At 38.3% G+C, this 17831-nt stretch overlaps 1 protein-coding gene across 1 annotated transcript; it reads left to right on the plus strand.

Annotated features, from left to right (window-relative positions):
* The first annotated feature begins 304 nt into the window (after positions 1 to 304).
* LOC117266319 (transmembrane protease serine 11D) lies at positions 305 to 14790 on the plus strand. The gene is made up of 10 exons (XM_033641454.2): positions 305 to 720; positions 2351 to 2975; positions 7229 to 7321; positions 7619 to 7756; positions 8082 to 8247; positions 11064 to 11242; positions 13164 to 13259; positions 13539 to 13681; positions 13865 to 14020; positions 14476 to 14790. Exons 2-10 carry the CDS (start codon positions 2537 to 2539, stop codon positions 14548 to 14550), a joined length of 1485 nt encoding a protein of 494 aa, XP_033497345.2. The 5' UTR covers positions 305 to 720; positions 2351 to 2536; the 3' UTR covers positions 14551 to 14790.
* Positions 14791 to 17831: the final 3041 nt, after the last annotated feature.

Here is a 17831-nt window from a genome sequence, read left to right on the forward strand (position 1 = left end):
CACACACACACACAGAAACACACACACACACAGAAACACACTACGCCTTTTCAGATTCATAATAGCAGTATGATTATTGGATACATATCTTTCAGCTATGAGAAATTCAACTCCTTGACTGTGTGAATGTGTGTCTGTCCGTGCTGCCATTATGTTCCTCAGTACTTGTGAGTGGGAGCAAGTCATTGGTGTGGTGTACATTACCCTCTGTTGTTAAACTCTGACCCAAGCTCACAATTATCCCCATGCATATTTCATAGAAGCCCGATGACAAGAGTGCATGTATCCGTTACTGACCTGACTGCTGCAGCTGCGCCTGTTCTGACCAGAGGAGAAAGATTAAGTTGGAGAGGGAAGAAGAGCAGAATGGAAGGAGGAGGAAGATGAAGAAGGGGGTGACACAATGAAAGGATTAAGTGGTAACTGAAGAGAGGAGGAGGACAACGGTAGAATCATAAGAGAAGAGGGTGACAAACTGCAGAAACGTTTGCCATCTGAAGATGATGGATCCACAGTAATGGAATACATGTCTTTGGATTAAAGATGCTGCAGAGCAGGCGGGCGCCATCCGTGTCTTATCACTGACAGTGTGGCAGTGATGCTTTCTTTCCCCACAGTGGTACAGAGCTGCTTTAATAAGTGGAGGAGACGCACTCGGATGAATAACCCCCTGCATACAAATGAGGCTGACAAGTGTAAATCTGTTCGGCTGACATTCAGGTGAGAGCACATGAAAACATGTTTACAGAACACTGTTATGATGAGATGTGAAGATGTGAGCCCGTCACGGAGAGTGCTGTATATTGAACAAACAATGGGTCTCATTCACCAACTGTTCCTCAGAAGACATTTCTTCAAACCTACTTACACTGTTTTCACAAAGATTCTCAAATTCACTGTTTTTGTATTTGCTCTTAGGGGAGAACTGAATAGATGCACTTCCAAAAAAGGATGTGTTCTTCTTCAATTCTACAATTGTATAATATTATAGGATTTGAGTTACAGGAATAAATAAATAAACACTACGCTTTAACACAAAAACTTTGCATCAGTTATGGTAAAGAGGAACCATAAAATCCAATAATCAATTTTTTTTTTTTACATCATAATTTTATTTTTTGCCTTTATTTGCCAGGATGGTTTTGGGTGTTGGGGGGTTGGATGGCATGCAGCAGGGGGCCACAGGCTGGAATTGTGCCTATGGCCGCTGTGGCAAGGACATTGCCTTTGTATATGGGAAGCCTGCTCTACCTACTAAGCCACCGGTTGCCAGCGATTATTGATGATTGATTGCGCTATTCATAAGCCCAGAGTAGGCCAATGTCTGCACCCTAGGTCTGCTCACACAACGGCATATTTACTGTTGATGCAACACGCTGCAGATCATGCTCAGAGGAGGGAACGCATCCTTCACTAGTATGTAGATTTATTTGAGAGTGATGAGAGCAAGGCTTCAGTGGTCCACATCACTTGTCTGTGTTTGGCAATATTTTAACTGGGCTCAGATTTGAGATCGAATCTTCCCTTTTTTTTCTGCATGTTATTTTACATCCACCACTGATGCTTCTAAACGTGACAGCTTGTTTGATGGTTTCTTCCTGCAGAAGTGCCTCCACTTTAAAGCTATTGAGGGATTTTTTTTCATCTGGATTCTGGTGCTCCATCCTCGTTAGATTTTTGTTTGGGCATTCCTGATTAATTTTCTTACCTTTTCTTTTCGGTTCGTGTGTGTGCGCACGTCCCTGCCTACAGTCTAATGCTCTTTTGTGTGTGGATAAGCGGGGTGTTTACTTGCGCTAATTAGGATCGACTAGCATGTGCTCTCATTTTAAAAGGACAAGGGGATTCAACATTTTAAGAACACAGGTGTGTCGTTTATGAACACGTCATGAATCTGACACAGTATTCGTAGGACCTTTGTCAAGAAAAAAAATTAAGAAAAACTTGGGAAGATACTGGTGAATGAGGCCCAATGTGTGCCATCACATTTGTGCTTTTTTCAATTTAGTTATCGATAAAGCAGCTTGAGCAATTTAATCAGTATTCTTCTAAGAGTGCTTTTTGTGAACTTATTTTGTGTTTGCTCATGAGTTTCATTTTTTCATCAGTATTTTATGAAGAGCAAGCTTTTTCTCTGAAATGTTATCCAAGCCAGACTTTCAGTTTCCTTTGGGAAAACCATCGTAATGCTGTCTTATAATTCCAGCAAGTTTAATTAACAAGATCCAATCTGATATTTGCTACAGAAGAAGCAATTCATAGAAATCTTTTTTGAGTAATGTGAGATAATCAAGTGCACGAATTTTTGTTCCAAGCTCATAATCTATTGTTGCTTTTGTTTCTTTTGCAGGACTCTGTTGAGGTTTCAGGGTTTCCTTCCATGTCTGTGTCCCTCTTCTTAGCTCAGCCATGTCTGACATCCAGCAGATCTTATCCAGACCAAAACACGTATGCTCACGTAAGCCTCACACTATCAAGCCAAAGGGCATGAACTTTTAAACATACATTGTATTTAGCCACCAGCGATTTTACTAGTATGGATTTGCAGGTCCAGGCAGGCAGCACTGCCGCCTCTGATGCACAGCGGCTAGTTGTTGCGTCAGTCTATCCATCCCTTGAGCACTGGTCATCAACATCTTTTCAAAGTCCAGTCAGTCGTGAAGTATTGAGCGTATCGTCTCTGGTCCCTTCTACAGTGCTCACACTTGTGCCTCATTATAAACCACCAGCCAATGGAAACTTATACCCAGAGCCTCCATCTTTTTATGAAGTAACATCAGAGCCTCAACTTCCAGGAACTTCCTCTTCTCCCTCTGGTTCCTCAGAGGCCCAGGATCAAAAAAACACAACTTCATCACTTCCTCGTGACGATAATCCCCATGAAGTTCAGCAGAGGAAACCGTCAGATGGAGGCCCACTGGAGGAGGGATCAGTAGGTCTTATGTTACCCAAAGATCTCCCAGACGAAGAGCCAGGTATGGTAATAATTACAGGTGTTGATTTGATGTAGAGGTTTCATCGGGTCTGATATGAACTCTGCTTTAAACCAACACCAAGCATGACTGAAACACATTGTACACATGAGTGACACCATATCCATATAATATCCAATATCAGGCAAGTATTTCATAGATGGAGAGGAAATTTTGCTGATAGTTAAGCCTTCTGCTATCCGGAGCTAAAGGCTTCAAGTCCATGTTAATGTTGCTAACATGAGCGTGAACCTCAGCTTCACTCCCTCCTGCTACAGACCAACTTTCCAGGAGAAGGGCTGGCAGCAGCTTCAGAGACGGACACGCAGTCAGCAACTGTAGCAACACAAATACAACCAGCACAGAAAACCCCAACTCGTGGGGACTGGACAACAGCCGTACTCTCCGCCGAATCAGCAAACTTTCTGTTGCTGCCTTTACACAGTTTGGGCCAGGTGCTGCTGTTGACCACCAGCCCACTGTGACACCCGGCAGTGAGGGGTTGCGCTGGTCGAATCTGAGCCACTACAGCTGCCAACTGAAGGTCTGTCTCCCAAGCTGCTGCTAGCTCTCCTCATAAGGACACAGTCCACAGCGGTGGATAGTGAGACGGTAGATTTCAGCCATCCCCAGCTTTAATAAAGTGACAATTTTTGAACTGTGTTTGTACACCACACATTTCTACAAACACTATTGTTCAACACATTTGGTTTTGCAGCTTAGTTCTAATTAAAATAATTCTTGAAGGAAATGTTTGACATTTTAGGAAATACACTTATTTAGATAGTTAGATGAGAAGATTGAAAACATTCTCATGTGTGGAGGTCGGGGCTCTGTGCAGGTCAGTAAAGTTCTTTCACACCTAACTGGGAAAAGCATTTCTTTATGGAGGTGACTAACTGGAGCTTAATCCTACTGACTGTAGTGATCCTTGGACTTTTCCTCTTGTGCCACTATCAGGTTGGCATTTATGATTTCAAATGAAATGTCTCGACATCTGTTGGATCAAAATTGGCAAAGACATGTTCCCCTCAGGATGAATAAATTATGATCTCCTGACTTTTTATAGAGGGCCATTGTCAGGTTAAAATTTTAATTTATCGTGCGTAGATTTATGACCAAATACCTGCAAAACTAATAAAATCACAGCTGTTGTTTATCTTTAGTGCTAATTAGCACATGCTAACGTGCTAAAGTCAGATGCCCTTGCCTTACAGCTTTGTTGCAGACCCTTCGTCATATCAGTGTTACCTTTACATCAAAATAATAACCTTCTCCATCTGTAATACTCAGATATCTGCTCGCTTCTTTAGCCATGTAACCAAATGAAAGCAGTCACATTATTGATTTACACTCCGCTGAAAATCTGATCTGTGCCACATATAATGAATCCCTTTGAATAAATTATTCAATGTATATCTTAAAACAAAAAAAAACAGCAGATTCAAAGCCAGGAGCCTGGGTATGGAATAGATCAGAAAGTAAACGACATGAGGTGACTATGTTGCTGAGGAGATGAACATTAAACACACTCTCAGGTTCTTTGTCTGCACAGAAAGGCCCTTAAAATCCACTCTTGTATTTTTAAGTGATGACGTACAAGGTGTTTGCATCCTCTGTGGTCATGTTAATAAACGGCAAAGATTTGGCCCAAGATTTCACCTCATGCAGTGATTATCTGCTCTGCCAGTTCTTCAAAGGTGTTAGAGACACTTCTACTCCATCTCCTGTCAAGGTCTTACTGATACAATGTCCAATACAAGCTTCACTTGAAACACTAGACACACAAGTGTCTTACCAGCATTTTCACTTAAAGATATAAATCATGTTCCCTGTAGGATTGTTTCTATTACGCAATGTTCTCTCCCCCGTTTGGAAATGTCTGTGATTTCTCCATATGAGCTATTTCTCAGCCTCTCCCTAGACAGCAGCGTTGACCCATTACAGAGTCACCCGTACGTTCCTGACTCCTATTCCCCCGTCTATCAAAGCGGTTTCTTATCAGCTCTCAGACGAGATAGATACAATAACAGAGTTTCTCAGAGCTTCGCCAAAGTGCTGAGGAAGTTGTTCACAGCTCCAGTAATAACACTATAATGCAGAGTGCTGGTGTGCAATCTATTTCATTGCTATCCGACCTCAGACTGGCCTTTGATGCTATTGGCCACAGCATCTTTTAAAGGATTCTTGGTGATGGATTTCTCACACCGTCCTATGGATTGCAACTAACAGATTGATTGTCTGTTGAATAAAGTGATGAAACATTTTCCCAGAGGTCTATTCTTTGACCTATTATATTAATTACCCTCAGGTGTATCATATGTCACTTTAACTGTGCTTTTTACCAATGCTATGTCAGCCACATGGACAGTTTTACCTATAATCAGAGAAGCATGCAGCATGTTAGGCAGTTCTTAGCTTATTCTTTTTCCTTCAAACTCTGCCCTAATCCGATCTGTTTGTCTCCTCATGATTTAAAGAACGATAAATAATTAAATGCTCCACCTTGTTGGCACAGGGAGGATAAACCCAGCTTATCAGCTTATCCTCAATTTCCATTTAAGGAATAATGTTTATCACACTTTTTTTTTTTTTTTAGTTTGGTACATTGTTACAGCATATACTCATAGTATACAATGTCACACTAGCATCAAACTGATATAAGTTATACAAGGAAAAGACCTCTTAGGCAATAAAGTAATGAATTGCCTCCCAGAGGTTACGTTTGACTCGCTTTAACATTTACCACAACATCACCGTCGGTCCCAGCACTACTGCAGAAAGCTGCCACAAGGCTTTTTATCAGAAACTACTGAGAGACTCGACGTTACACCAGCGTTCATCCGCCTCAGGTGGCTGTCAGTCAACCATAAAATTGATTTTAACATTACAAGGCATTGCATGCAGTTCATGCTTTACCTCATATTATGGATGTGTTCTGCCTTCAATTCACTCAGGTCCTCTGAACGGAGACTTTTGATGATGAAGCTTTTAACAGTCGGCTCAGAAAACCTCGGGCAGCATGCCTCTAAACACTAGACTGACCAGCTCGGTCTCTTGTTTTGAGAAATGACCTTTTCTTTCAGGCGTTCTTTTGCTCTGTGTTGTGTGTTGTTAATACATTTTGTGCCTTGTATTTTGTGTTTTATAGTGTAATTGTGCTTGTATGTGCTATACAAATAATTTTTACTTACTCACATGAATAGAAAGTTTTATTCTCATAGTCTCTCATGACTTCATAATCTGGAATTGCTCATGTCTCGCATGAGCAATTCCAGATTATGAAGTATTTAGCTATAACCAATATTTTACACTAACAGTCACTAACAGAGCTTTATAGTGAGTCTCAGGTCATTGTTTAGCTGTAAAGCGGCTCATGAATGCACTGCTTTGGTTCACTCTCACCATGTTTCAGCCACAGGATGCTGTTTGCAGCAGAAGAGGCTAAAAACAAACTAACACTGTACACTACCTGCTCGGCACCAAAAAGCAGCCAGTCACAGTTTGCATATATACCAATCCTCACTCAAAAAAAGCATGTCTGAGTGTCATTCAGATAGTGCAGACTGATAAAGGAGGAGATACAATGAGTGCTGGACAGAGCAGTGACAACAGTCCCCACCCACTGTTTGCAGTGGAAACACTAGGGTCTAGCTACCATGTCTGAAGGGTTACTTTTGCTTTCAAAGGTACCATACTGAAAGTGTTTGATGGAAACGGGGCTTTAGTAACTAGCTGGTGAACATAGTGAAGCATTCAGCAGCTAAAATACAATTTATTTCTTTAAAAGGTTATGATATGTTTATTTCGTGTTTACAACTTGTTTCCACTACCCCCAAGTGGCCAAAAAAAGCAGTTACTGCAGGTTCAACACTAGTGCATGTTTTGGCAGTTTGTGAGTGTAACTTTACATTTAATGCTGAAGCTGTATATTTGGTGCTGTTTGGAAATTCAAACAAACGTTGCTGTAAAGTTAAGTGTTTGATACTGTAAGTAGTTATCACTAAATATTTACTGAGTAATCAGATTTTTTTGACACATTCTACACTAAATTTGTACTAACCGGTTAACTCTTCAAAACACACATATTTTCCACATAAAAATAGGCTGTATAACTAAGACAAAATAATGCTCTAAACGGATTTACAAATAGCTGGTGCATCCCAGTCCTGGACCTAAAAATTAGGACAGATGATTAACTCAGTCTTGATACTTATGGTTTAAAGATTTGTTTACTGGTTTATTTATATTTGTAGATTCAGGACCTAAATCATGTTCATCTCGGGAGTTGCTACTGATCGTGAGCGTCCCTGTCATCCTCAAACTGGTCATCACGTCTACTCTTCTAGGTAACGTACTGATCATCATTTTAATTGTCCTCTCTGATGCTTTCTCCTGAATCTTGCATGAATTTAAATGATTTATCAGGAAAACCACAGGTGGTTTAACCGTCTTTGGAACATTTTGGGGGGGTCAAAATAATTTGCTGAGGTTCAAATTTGTGTCCCTGGTCATTTTAAAAATGTAGACAGGGAATCTGTTTTGGGAATTTCGATCAGTTGAATTCTGTGACAATTTTGTGATTTAATTATTTACTATTCAAGCCAACTTGTCATGTCACTGTTTTTCTTCTCTTTTGAAATCAGTCAAGTACCTGGTATTCCCCTCTGAGTTAGGTGAATCGCCTCCTCCTCTCTGTGCTGTGAAGGGGAACTGCAGTGTCCCGACTCAGCAGCCTCTTCTGTCGAAGAATCCAGTGAACCAGACAGACAACATCACTGCAGGTAGAAAAAAAATCTCTTTATATATATATGTATTAAGGACTGTGGAGATTAAAATATTAATATCATTTTTATTGTCTTCTTATTGATCTTGGACAGCAGATTATTATACATCCATCAACTGTCTGGCAGTAACGGCCTTCATTTTAATAGTTAATAGCCTTATGATGGAATATTTATAACTGGAATATTACCATGGTCATTTATTATATTAAGCTGCTCATATACTTCTACTGACTTTAGCTCTCCTTGTATCTTGAGTATATCCTCTGTCTTTGGCTCTCTTCACTTTGCATACATCCCATCTTATTCATCTTCTCACACCCAGACTGCCCCGCTCTGATTAGTGATGGTCGGCGTATTGTTGGGGGGACCTTTGCGACTAAGGACAAGTGGGGCTGGCAGGTCAGCATGCACTGGAGAGGGAAACACGTCTGTGGCGGTGCCATCATCTCTCCTCGCTGGGTCATCACTGCAGCTCACTGCTTTGTTGAGTAAGAGGTGGACATGGGGAATGAAAGTAAGACAGATGGGGAAGCTCAAAGTTAGATACAAACGGGCAGTGCTACCCCACAGTCCTCAGTGGGGAGGGCTGTACTCAAGACCGTATTGTTCAAGTCTGAGTTAATTCTGCTAGAGCAGTGCTGTTTAAAATGGTCCTGTTGAGAACAGGGCCATTGTTTAAGCCAACAGAATTGAGCCAACAGTTATTTTAAAAATCACTGTGTTTAGTTTAGTTTAGTTTAGTTTAGTTTAGTTTAGTTTAGTTTAGTTGACATTAGTTTAGTTTAGTTTAGTTGACATTATTTTAGTTTAGTTTAGTTTAGGTTAGGTTAGTTTAATTTAGTTTAGTTGAGATTACTTTAGTTGAGATTAGTTTAGTTTAATTTAGTTTAGTTGAGATTAGTTTAGTTTAGTTGCGATTAGTTTAGTTTAGTTGCGATTAGTTTAGTTTAATTTAGTTTAGTTGAGATTAGTTTAGTTTAGTTGCGATTAGTTTAGTTTAGTTTAGTTGAGATTAGTTTAATTTAGTTTAGTTGCGATTAGTTTAGTTTAATTTAGTTTAGTTGAGATTAGTTTAGTTTAGTTTAATGTAGCTTAGTTTAGAATAGTTTAGTTAAGATTAGTTTAGTTTAGTTTAGTTTAGTTAAGATTAGTTTAGTTTAGTTTAATGTAGTTTATTTTAGAATAGTTTAGTTTAGTTAAGATTAGTTTAGTTTAGTTTAGTTTAGTTTAGTTAAGATTAGTTTAGTTTAGTTTAGTTTAGTTTAGTTTAGTTTAGTTTAGTGTAGTGTAGTTTAGTTTAGAATAGTTTAGTTTAGTTAAGATTAGTTTAGTTTAGTTTAATGTAGTTTAGTTTAGTTTAGTTAAGATTAGTTTAGTTTAGTTTAGTTTAATGTAGTTTAGTTTAGTTTAGTTGAGATTAGTTTATTTTAGTTTAGTTTAGTTTAGTTAAGATTAGTTTAGTTTAATTTAGTTTAGTTGCGATTAGTTTAGTTTAGTTTAGATGAGATTAGTTTAGTTTAGTTGCACATACATGTATAGAAAATATAGGAAAAATAAATTAAAAGTTAAAACATGGTGCAGGAGAGGTTAGAAGCCAAAAATGGCTAATGAAGATACCCTCTCTATTAAATAACAACAATCATACATAAAAAGAAAAGGATAAAAACAAAGATTGCACAATTGAATAAAAGTTCCAAACTAAGAAGTATTACAATATTGTTAAAGATGTACAATTTACACACAAAAACACACACAAACAAATTAGAAATAAATCAATGAAGTGTTAGGAGTCTTTGCAAATAAGAGTCCTTTTCAGATGTTTTTTGAATAACGATAATGTAGATGATGATTGTAGAGATGGAAGAAAGTTATCCCAAAGAAATGGTCTTCTGTATTTAAATGAATATTGATTGAAGAGAAGTCCAACAAACCATTATCATTCACTATATTAAGCTGCTAATATACTTTCACTTAACTCAGCTATCGTAACTCTTGAGTCTTTGGCAGTTTCCCTTTGCAAATATCCCATCTTATCTATCTTCTCCCAAGAAAAGCTCCTCCAACAATTTCACACTCGACACTGCGCTTCCTTGAGTCCAGAGCAATGCACCTGCCATAACATACTTGCTAGAGTTCCTAGTAATGCCAGAGTATATGTGTCATTTGGGTGTAAAAGTTCACACAATCATTTATGGCCTCATCAAAAGTCAGGACAGGAGATCTCCAAACGTAGCTACTGCTGACGGCTAGCTGTTTGGGACCAGGGTGTTCTGAGGACAAAAGTGTTCATTTCTAAAGTTCAGCACTGATGCCTGAAATGTCTGAGTTTTTGCTTTGGTGTCTCTTTTGTCATCTGTTCTTAAAAGTACTGCAGCAGGCTGCATCAGATGAATGGTTGATGAGGAAATTGAAGGACAACCATAAAGACAGACAGACTCCTCTCCTCTCAGTTAGATGTTCTCATCTAATCAAATCAAGGGCAGGAACAAGAGAAAGTGAGGGTAGTTCACTTCCCAAGTCATTGCATTGGGCACATTTAGAACATCATGTCTGTCTGTAAGACCTGCTTACTACTCTTTAACATACAGTTCGGATTTTGGGTCATCAAACCAAAGACATTCTGAGCCCAAACTTCAAACTAAGTAGCTCGGAAAATCGTGTTGACCAAAGCTGTGTGCAGTTTGGGTATGAATGGACAGTGAGTTTTATTATTAAGCATATATATGTAAAATAAGTGCAATGACTTTGTGTTAGTATAATAATATGTTGCAGTAATATTATAAAGTAACATATTTAGAATTATTAGTGTCATTTTCTTTCTCTTAGAAACTGTGTTAATGCTGTGTTTTGATTTATCATATCTGTCAAAGAGCTAGTTTAGGCTGGAAATAATTAATTTTTTTCTTATCTAATAAAGCAGAACTTTTAAAGCTTGGCAGACATTAATGACAACTACATTTTTTTTCTTTTGTTCTCAGCACCCGGGCAAAAAAGATGTCTTTGTGTGTGTGTCGCACACTAATTTATAATATACACTAATCTACTAATTCCGTAGTGATTTATGTCAATAACACAAACTGTAAAAAAGGGTTTATTTTAATAATTTTATTGGCCCACTGCAGTTCTTGTTTGACACTGAGCAGTATGACACCAGACAACATCAGAGGAAAAGCAGCATCAGCATCATAAACAGTCGCAGTAAGATAAAGACAGCACTGATCCGTGCACACTGGGGCCACTTAACTCAGACCACAAACATCTGTGAGTGTGTGTGTGTGTGTGTGTGTGTGTGCTGTTTCTGCAGGAACAACATGCTTGAAGTGGCTGACTGGCTGGTGGTGGTGGACACAGTCAGCATCGCAGACAGCTCTCTGGGGACACGTTACAGAGCGCTGCAGGTCCTCTACCACCCTCGCTTCAACAGATACAACAATGACTATGACGTGGGCCTGCTGCGCACCATCATTGACATGGACATGAACGGTAAAAGGAAAGGGCTCCATCTGTCAGTAGGGCCAGGAAATAACACATAATCTATTATGTTACATTTCATAAGTTGTGTCTTCACATGTCTGCCCAACAAAGGCTAACCACATTAACTGCAACTTAACCTCTGGATATCTTTTCTATCTTGTGACAAGAATTCCTAGTTCAGTCTTGTAGAGAAAATAGTGTGGATGCAGGATATTGGATTCTTTGCCGATATCCAATATGCCGATATATAACAACTTATTCGGCTCATAAACAATTCCAATATCGATACATTCATTTTTTAAAGCCAATGTCAGCTGATACCAATGATGTACCAATATCATCCCTAGGAAACAGGGCACAAAATCCAACCAAAACCCAAGACAAACCGCAGTTAATGTAGATTTGGGATTCACTGATGCCAGTGACAAAATAATTGATAATGTGTCAAACTTGATGAAGTGAATATTACAACAGAATCATACTTGAGGGTTGCCTCAGATTTTCTTTTACTACTTTTAAAACAGATAAATGAAACCAGCACAAATTAAATTTGGTAGGAAATGATAACAGTTTTCCAGCATATGGAAAAAGATTAAGACATCAAAACTGTAGTAATTGCACTTTGCCCTTACCTATATAGCTATTTAAGGTGAAACAAATGCAGTACATTTTTGGGGCCATAGGTCAAATCACTGATCATGGCTTTTTGGCAGAAGAAATACTTTCTGATACCTATTTAATTAGTGCATTACCACATTTCTACCAAAACACATTTGGCTGGAGAGTCAAAAAACTGGAGCCATTTTTCTCATTTTCAGTGTTTGCGTAGTTACTGTGGTTAGCCTTTATAGGGCAGATTAATAGAATTACAAAATAACTGGCGTCACTGGCAAGAAATGTTTTAATCAGAATTATCTTGTGGTTTGAGTTACTATTACATACACTATTACAGCTAAAATCCATGATTCCAACTTGTTACTTGTTATCTGTCAAGTGTGCTTCACTGGCTCTTGCTGTTAATTAATGTTTTCTCTTTGTTATGATTGTGAAATAAAAATGATTGTATCCCTGTCTTGGAAAAAAATCACAGTACAGTGTTATTGTCAAAACTAAATGACACAGTGCCTGGTGAAATACCTGCAGCTAATGCCAAGTAAGCATTCAGCTTCCAAATTTTTCACACCATGAACATCCCATTGGTGTTGAAACACGTGCTTACATCATTGTATGTGCTATCAGTCCAGTATTGCGCAAATAAACACTTAATTTTCTAGAAATATGACACATTGTGGATTTTTTTGAAATATGAATTTGTGGGGAAGTACCTTGATACAAATTAAATTACATCTAAGTTCTAGCAAACGTTTATACAGCCGAGTATTTAGTTTTACTGTAAATATACAGTCCTACTATCAATATTTCTCTCTTCTTGCACATTTCTTCACAAACTAGCACTTCTATAAACTGCACAGCTCTTTCATTTTAATTTAGATATATTGTAAATATTTTTTAGAGTATTGTTTCATATTTTTATTGTTTTTTTATTGTCAAGGTTTCTTGTTATCGTTTTAATACTTGCTGTTATTTTTAATTCCATTTTCTCTTATTATGTTTGTTATGTCCAAATACACCAAAGCAAATCCCTGTATGTGAAAACCTAATTGTCAATAAACCAGATTCTTCTACCTCTATGTATAACACTTCTAAAAGCCTAATTAAAAAACAAAAAGACAAAATCCTCTATATGAATGTAAGATGCTTGTAAGCAAAGCAAGAGAACTGGCCAACATTTTATTAGTATGCAGAGGAACCTGGCTCAGAAAAAAGATGAGCATATGCAGTCTCCTATCATACGTGTGATAACCTTTATGTCTTTATTACTTAGCTTATCAATCTAAGATTATGTTACAATCTGATGTGTTGTTTGCAGGAGGGGTGCGACCCGTCTGTTTACCCAGTCCGAGGGAGTCCTTTCTTCCTGGAGCGGCCTGTTGGATCACGGGCTGGGGATATATTCATGAAGGAGGTGTGTTACACTGACACAAACCTTCTGACTGTGCTCTCTGTTTCCCTTTTCACTGTAATAATTTACCCCGATTATCAAATTAGGAGCGCAAAAGTAAGTTCTCAAATACATCCTACGCTCCTCAAGGCTGACTCAAACCCTTTGAGGATCTAAAAATAATTTGACCCAACCTGCCACTCTTAACAATTTCAGATAATTTCAAATGTGTAATGATTTATACACTCACATCCAAATACCTGCCTAGTCTTACTTTACTTCCTTTCTCTTCTGTTCTCTCAGGCTTTGTGTCAGATGAGCTCAGGCAGGCTCAGGTCAGGGTCATAGCTCAACCTGTCTGCTCCCACCCGAGCGTCTACGGAATCCACCTAACTCCTCGAATGATTTGTGCAGGCACCATGGAGGGAGGAGTGGACTCCTGCCAGGTACACACCCAAAGATATAAAATCTCTATAAACCTGGATGATAAAGGTTTATGAACATTATCTTTTAACTTTACAAAGATCACCCGGGTCATACTTGCATCACCTCAGTCACCATTAAGTGTGCAAGCATTGTTTAAAACCTGGTGTATAATGTTGGCTAAATGATTTGGTCCTGTTTTAAAGGGAGACAGTGGTGGACCCCTGGTGTGTGAGACAGCCGGTGGGGACTGGAGGCTGGCAGGGGTGGTGAGCTGGGGAGAGGGCTGTGGACGGCGCAATAAACCAGGCGTCTACAGCAGAGTAACCCAACTGATCCACTGGGTTGAAAGATATTTAGAGGTACTGTATAAAGTGTGAGAACGTGTCATGATCAGTCAGTCGAGCTTTGTTTTATTTTATTGTTGAGTTACAGCTGTGCCAAATATGATTGTTTATGTGCTCCTTTCAAATTGTAAATGCAAATTACATCAGCGTGGAAAACAATGAGCTGCGCCCAAAATGTACTGTTTTGATAATGAGCCATGAACTTGTGAGGGAGAGCAACTTGACTTTCTTTGAGGACATCCCATAAAGCAGGCTATATGGATGAAATTGGAACGCCTCATAATAACTCTTGGGATTGTCATATAACCTAAAAGTGCTATTTTCCCTGCTCATCCCTCCCTTTTTATATCTTGATGGATTTTTTATTGTCAGAAGGCACACAGCACATTTACTCACATTTCTTTCTTGAAAATATATAAAACTATACTTTAGGTTGATGCTGGCATTTTCCCTTTTGTTTTTTGCTGCAGGGCAAACCAGGGGACTTGGAGGAGACCACGACAGCTGTGACTGACACTCCACAAGAACCTGACACTCATAACTGAGACAGTTGACAATAAAGAAGCAAATCACTTGTATTTGCTTGTTTGTCATAAAACTGACAAAAACATTATGATATGATGGTAAACGGCTTAGAAAGTGTTCTTCTTGTCTTTGTCACAGTAAATAACAAATTTAAGGGATTCTGTTAAAAATGTCCATCTATGTCATTATGACAAAACAAACTAAACAATAGCATGCTTATGTACAATGATTAGTTTCAGTTATCAAATTGTCAAATTTCAATATTGGTATCAGCCATGTTGGGAAAACTACACTAAAACTGTAGTTTACCAAACTTTTATTTACTTTACAATGAAAAATAATTAAACTTCATCTTAATTCCTCAAAAAATTGTGGTTTGTGAGCATAATACTAGTTTCAAAAGACAGTTCAGCTACAACTGGAAACGCATACAGTTTCAGGACGTATAACTGAACCAACACGGCACAATGTAGGTGATGATTTTTAAAAAGAAACTGTTTTATTCAGTGTTTTTACCAATTTAATTCACCGGGTCCATTTGTTTTGGAGAGGAAGAGACCTCTGCAAAAAATTCAGCTCCTGATAAAAACCTCCTGAACGTCTAGATCTTAAGCTATAAGAGAAAATACTTGAGCACATGTTAGCAGGTGCTGGGCTGGTGGCCTGTCTCTGACATGCTGAACAGTGTAGGAGAAACACTAATTTTTAATGTGAAACTGCTTTATCCAGTGTTTTCACTGATTTTAATCACCTGCTGTGTTTGTTCTGGAGAGGAAGAGACCTCTGCTGATAATTTGGCTCTTTGAAACGTCCTCAACAATGAACACTGAGGGAATCCTAACTAGAAGAAAGTTTCAGCAGGTAGAAATCTGCAATCCTAAATGCTGTCCTACAGTCCTCCAACAACTGCAAATTGTAGTTAAACTAGTAATTGAACTACAAGTAGTAAATTGCTCCCCAACATTGGGTGTTGTTTAGAAAAACCCAGTATAAGTTTAACACTAACAGCTTTTCAAAAGACCTTTTCTTCTTTGCTATGCTTTACACTTGATTTGTTGATTCTATATAGGCTACTGACTTTAATATCCTCCTGAGGCCCTGTGTCTATCACATTTTGGGTTTGCTGCACCTTTTTCTTCAATCTACTGAACTTAGACCCATTGTCCTCATTCAAGGACACTTTTTGTGCCATCCAGTGGTAGTAAGAGCACAATACACTAATCCATGAAAAAACAAGATGGCGGCCATCTCTGCCAAGTCAGTCTGAAGCCGATCACAACACAAAAGTCGACAAGGTCCAAAACCTGATCACTTTTTATGGTTTAAACTTGTTTATTTATGATCAATAATGTTTACAGTTTGATATGGCAACAAGTTTGACCAATTTTAGCAACAGTAACAAGCTAAGACGCTGTTAAGTAGGAAGTACTCGTTCGAAGACATTGGGACTTTATTGTCATCTCGTCTGGGGACACTAGGTATTAATTATTATTGAGAATGTTTCAGTTTTTTATAGTTATCGGGTCCTACTGATCCCAAAAACTAGGACAAAAGTAAAAATGTATACCAAACAAATGTTCGGGTCTCAGGAGGCTACACCAATCCATGTAAAAACAAGATGGCAGCCATCCTTGCCAAATTAGTCTGCAGCTGATAACAACACAAAAGTTGACAAGATCCAAAACCTGATCACATTTTATGATTGAAACGTGTTTATTTATAATTAATAATGTCTATAGTCTGATACAACAACAAAGCCTATTTTAGCAACAGTAATAAGCTAAGACACTATTAATTAGGAAGTACTTGTTTGAGGACATTGGGTTTTTACTATCGTCTCATTTGAGGACACTGGATATTAGCGTTGAGAATGTTTCATTTTTTTATGCTTATTGGGTCCTACTGATCCCAGATGGCTAGGAGAAATTAAAAATGCATACCAAACAGAAGTTCAGGTCTCGGGAGATACACTGATCCATCTAAAAACAAGATGGCGGCCATCTCTGCCAAGTCGATCTGCAGCCGATCCCAACACAAAAGTGGACAAGGTCCAAAACCTGATCATATTTTATGGTTGAAAATAGTTTATTTATGATTTGAAATGTTTACAGTTTGATATGGCAACAAATTTGGCCTATTTTAACAACAGTAAGAAGCTAAGACGCAATTAATTAGGAAGTACTCGTTTGAAGACATTGGGTCTTTATTATCGTCTCATTTGAGGACACTGGGTAATAATTATTGTTGACAATGTTTAGTTTTTATAATTGTCAGGTCCTACTGGTCCCAAATGGCTAGTAGAAATTGAAAATGCATACCAAACAAAAGTTTGGGTCTCAGGAGGATACACTAATCCATGTAAAAACAAGATGGCAGCCATCCTTGCCAAATTAGTCTGCAGCCGATCTTGACACAAAAGTGGACAAGGTCCAAAACCTGATCACATTTTATGGTTGAAACTTGTTTATGTATGATTAATAATGTTTATAGTTTGATATGGCAACAAATTTGACCAATCTTAGCGACTGTAACAAGCTAAAGCACTGTTAATTAGGAAGTACTTGTTTGAGGACATTGGTACTTTATTAATGTGTGGTTTGAGGACAATGGAACTTGATTATCGTTGACAGTGTTGTTTTTTATTTGTACTTATTGGGTCCTACTGTTCAGGTCTTAAGAGTATATATAGGGAGCCAAAAACACAAGATACACAAGATACAAAGATAGCTAAATACAGTAAAAGTATATGAGCAGCTTAACATAATAAATGATCATGGTATATTCCAGTAATAAATATTCCATTATAAGACTAACTATTAAACTTAAGGCCATTACTGCCAGACAGCTGATAGATGTATAATAATATTCTGTCCAAGGTCAATATGTAGGCAATAACAATGCTTTTGATAAATATAAATATATCATTTATACAAATGTTCAGGTATGTTTTGCATGCCAGGTGACAGCTCCTTTTATTTTGGATTGTAGCCTACTTTATTTTGGGTGATATGAGACTTCTGATAAAAGTATATGTCAGCAGTCACGTAGGCCTCCGCCACAGTCAACACACTGTATGCGTGTGTCTGTGAGCGTACATGAGCGGTGCTCGTGCACCACAACACACAGTAATGATCGTTAAGTTAATGAGTCATGACTGATGAAGGAGATGCGCGCGGAGCAAGTTGACCTGCTGGACTGCATTGGATGAAGTGAACGTTTGGTTGCTCAATAATAAACATTTGCTATGGCAGTAACAGCCGCTGTAAAAGCGACTGACACTGTAACACCACTATTGTGTCTC

This window comes from Epinephelus lanceolatus, chromosome 10, assembly GCF_041903045.1.
Source record: "Epinephelus lanceolatus isolate andai-2023 chromosome 10, ASM4190304v1, whole genome shotgun sequence".
Lineage (NCBI taxonomy): Eukaryota > Metazoa > Chordata > Actinopteri > Perciformes > Serranidae > Epinephelus > Epinephelus lanceolatus.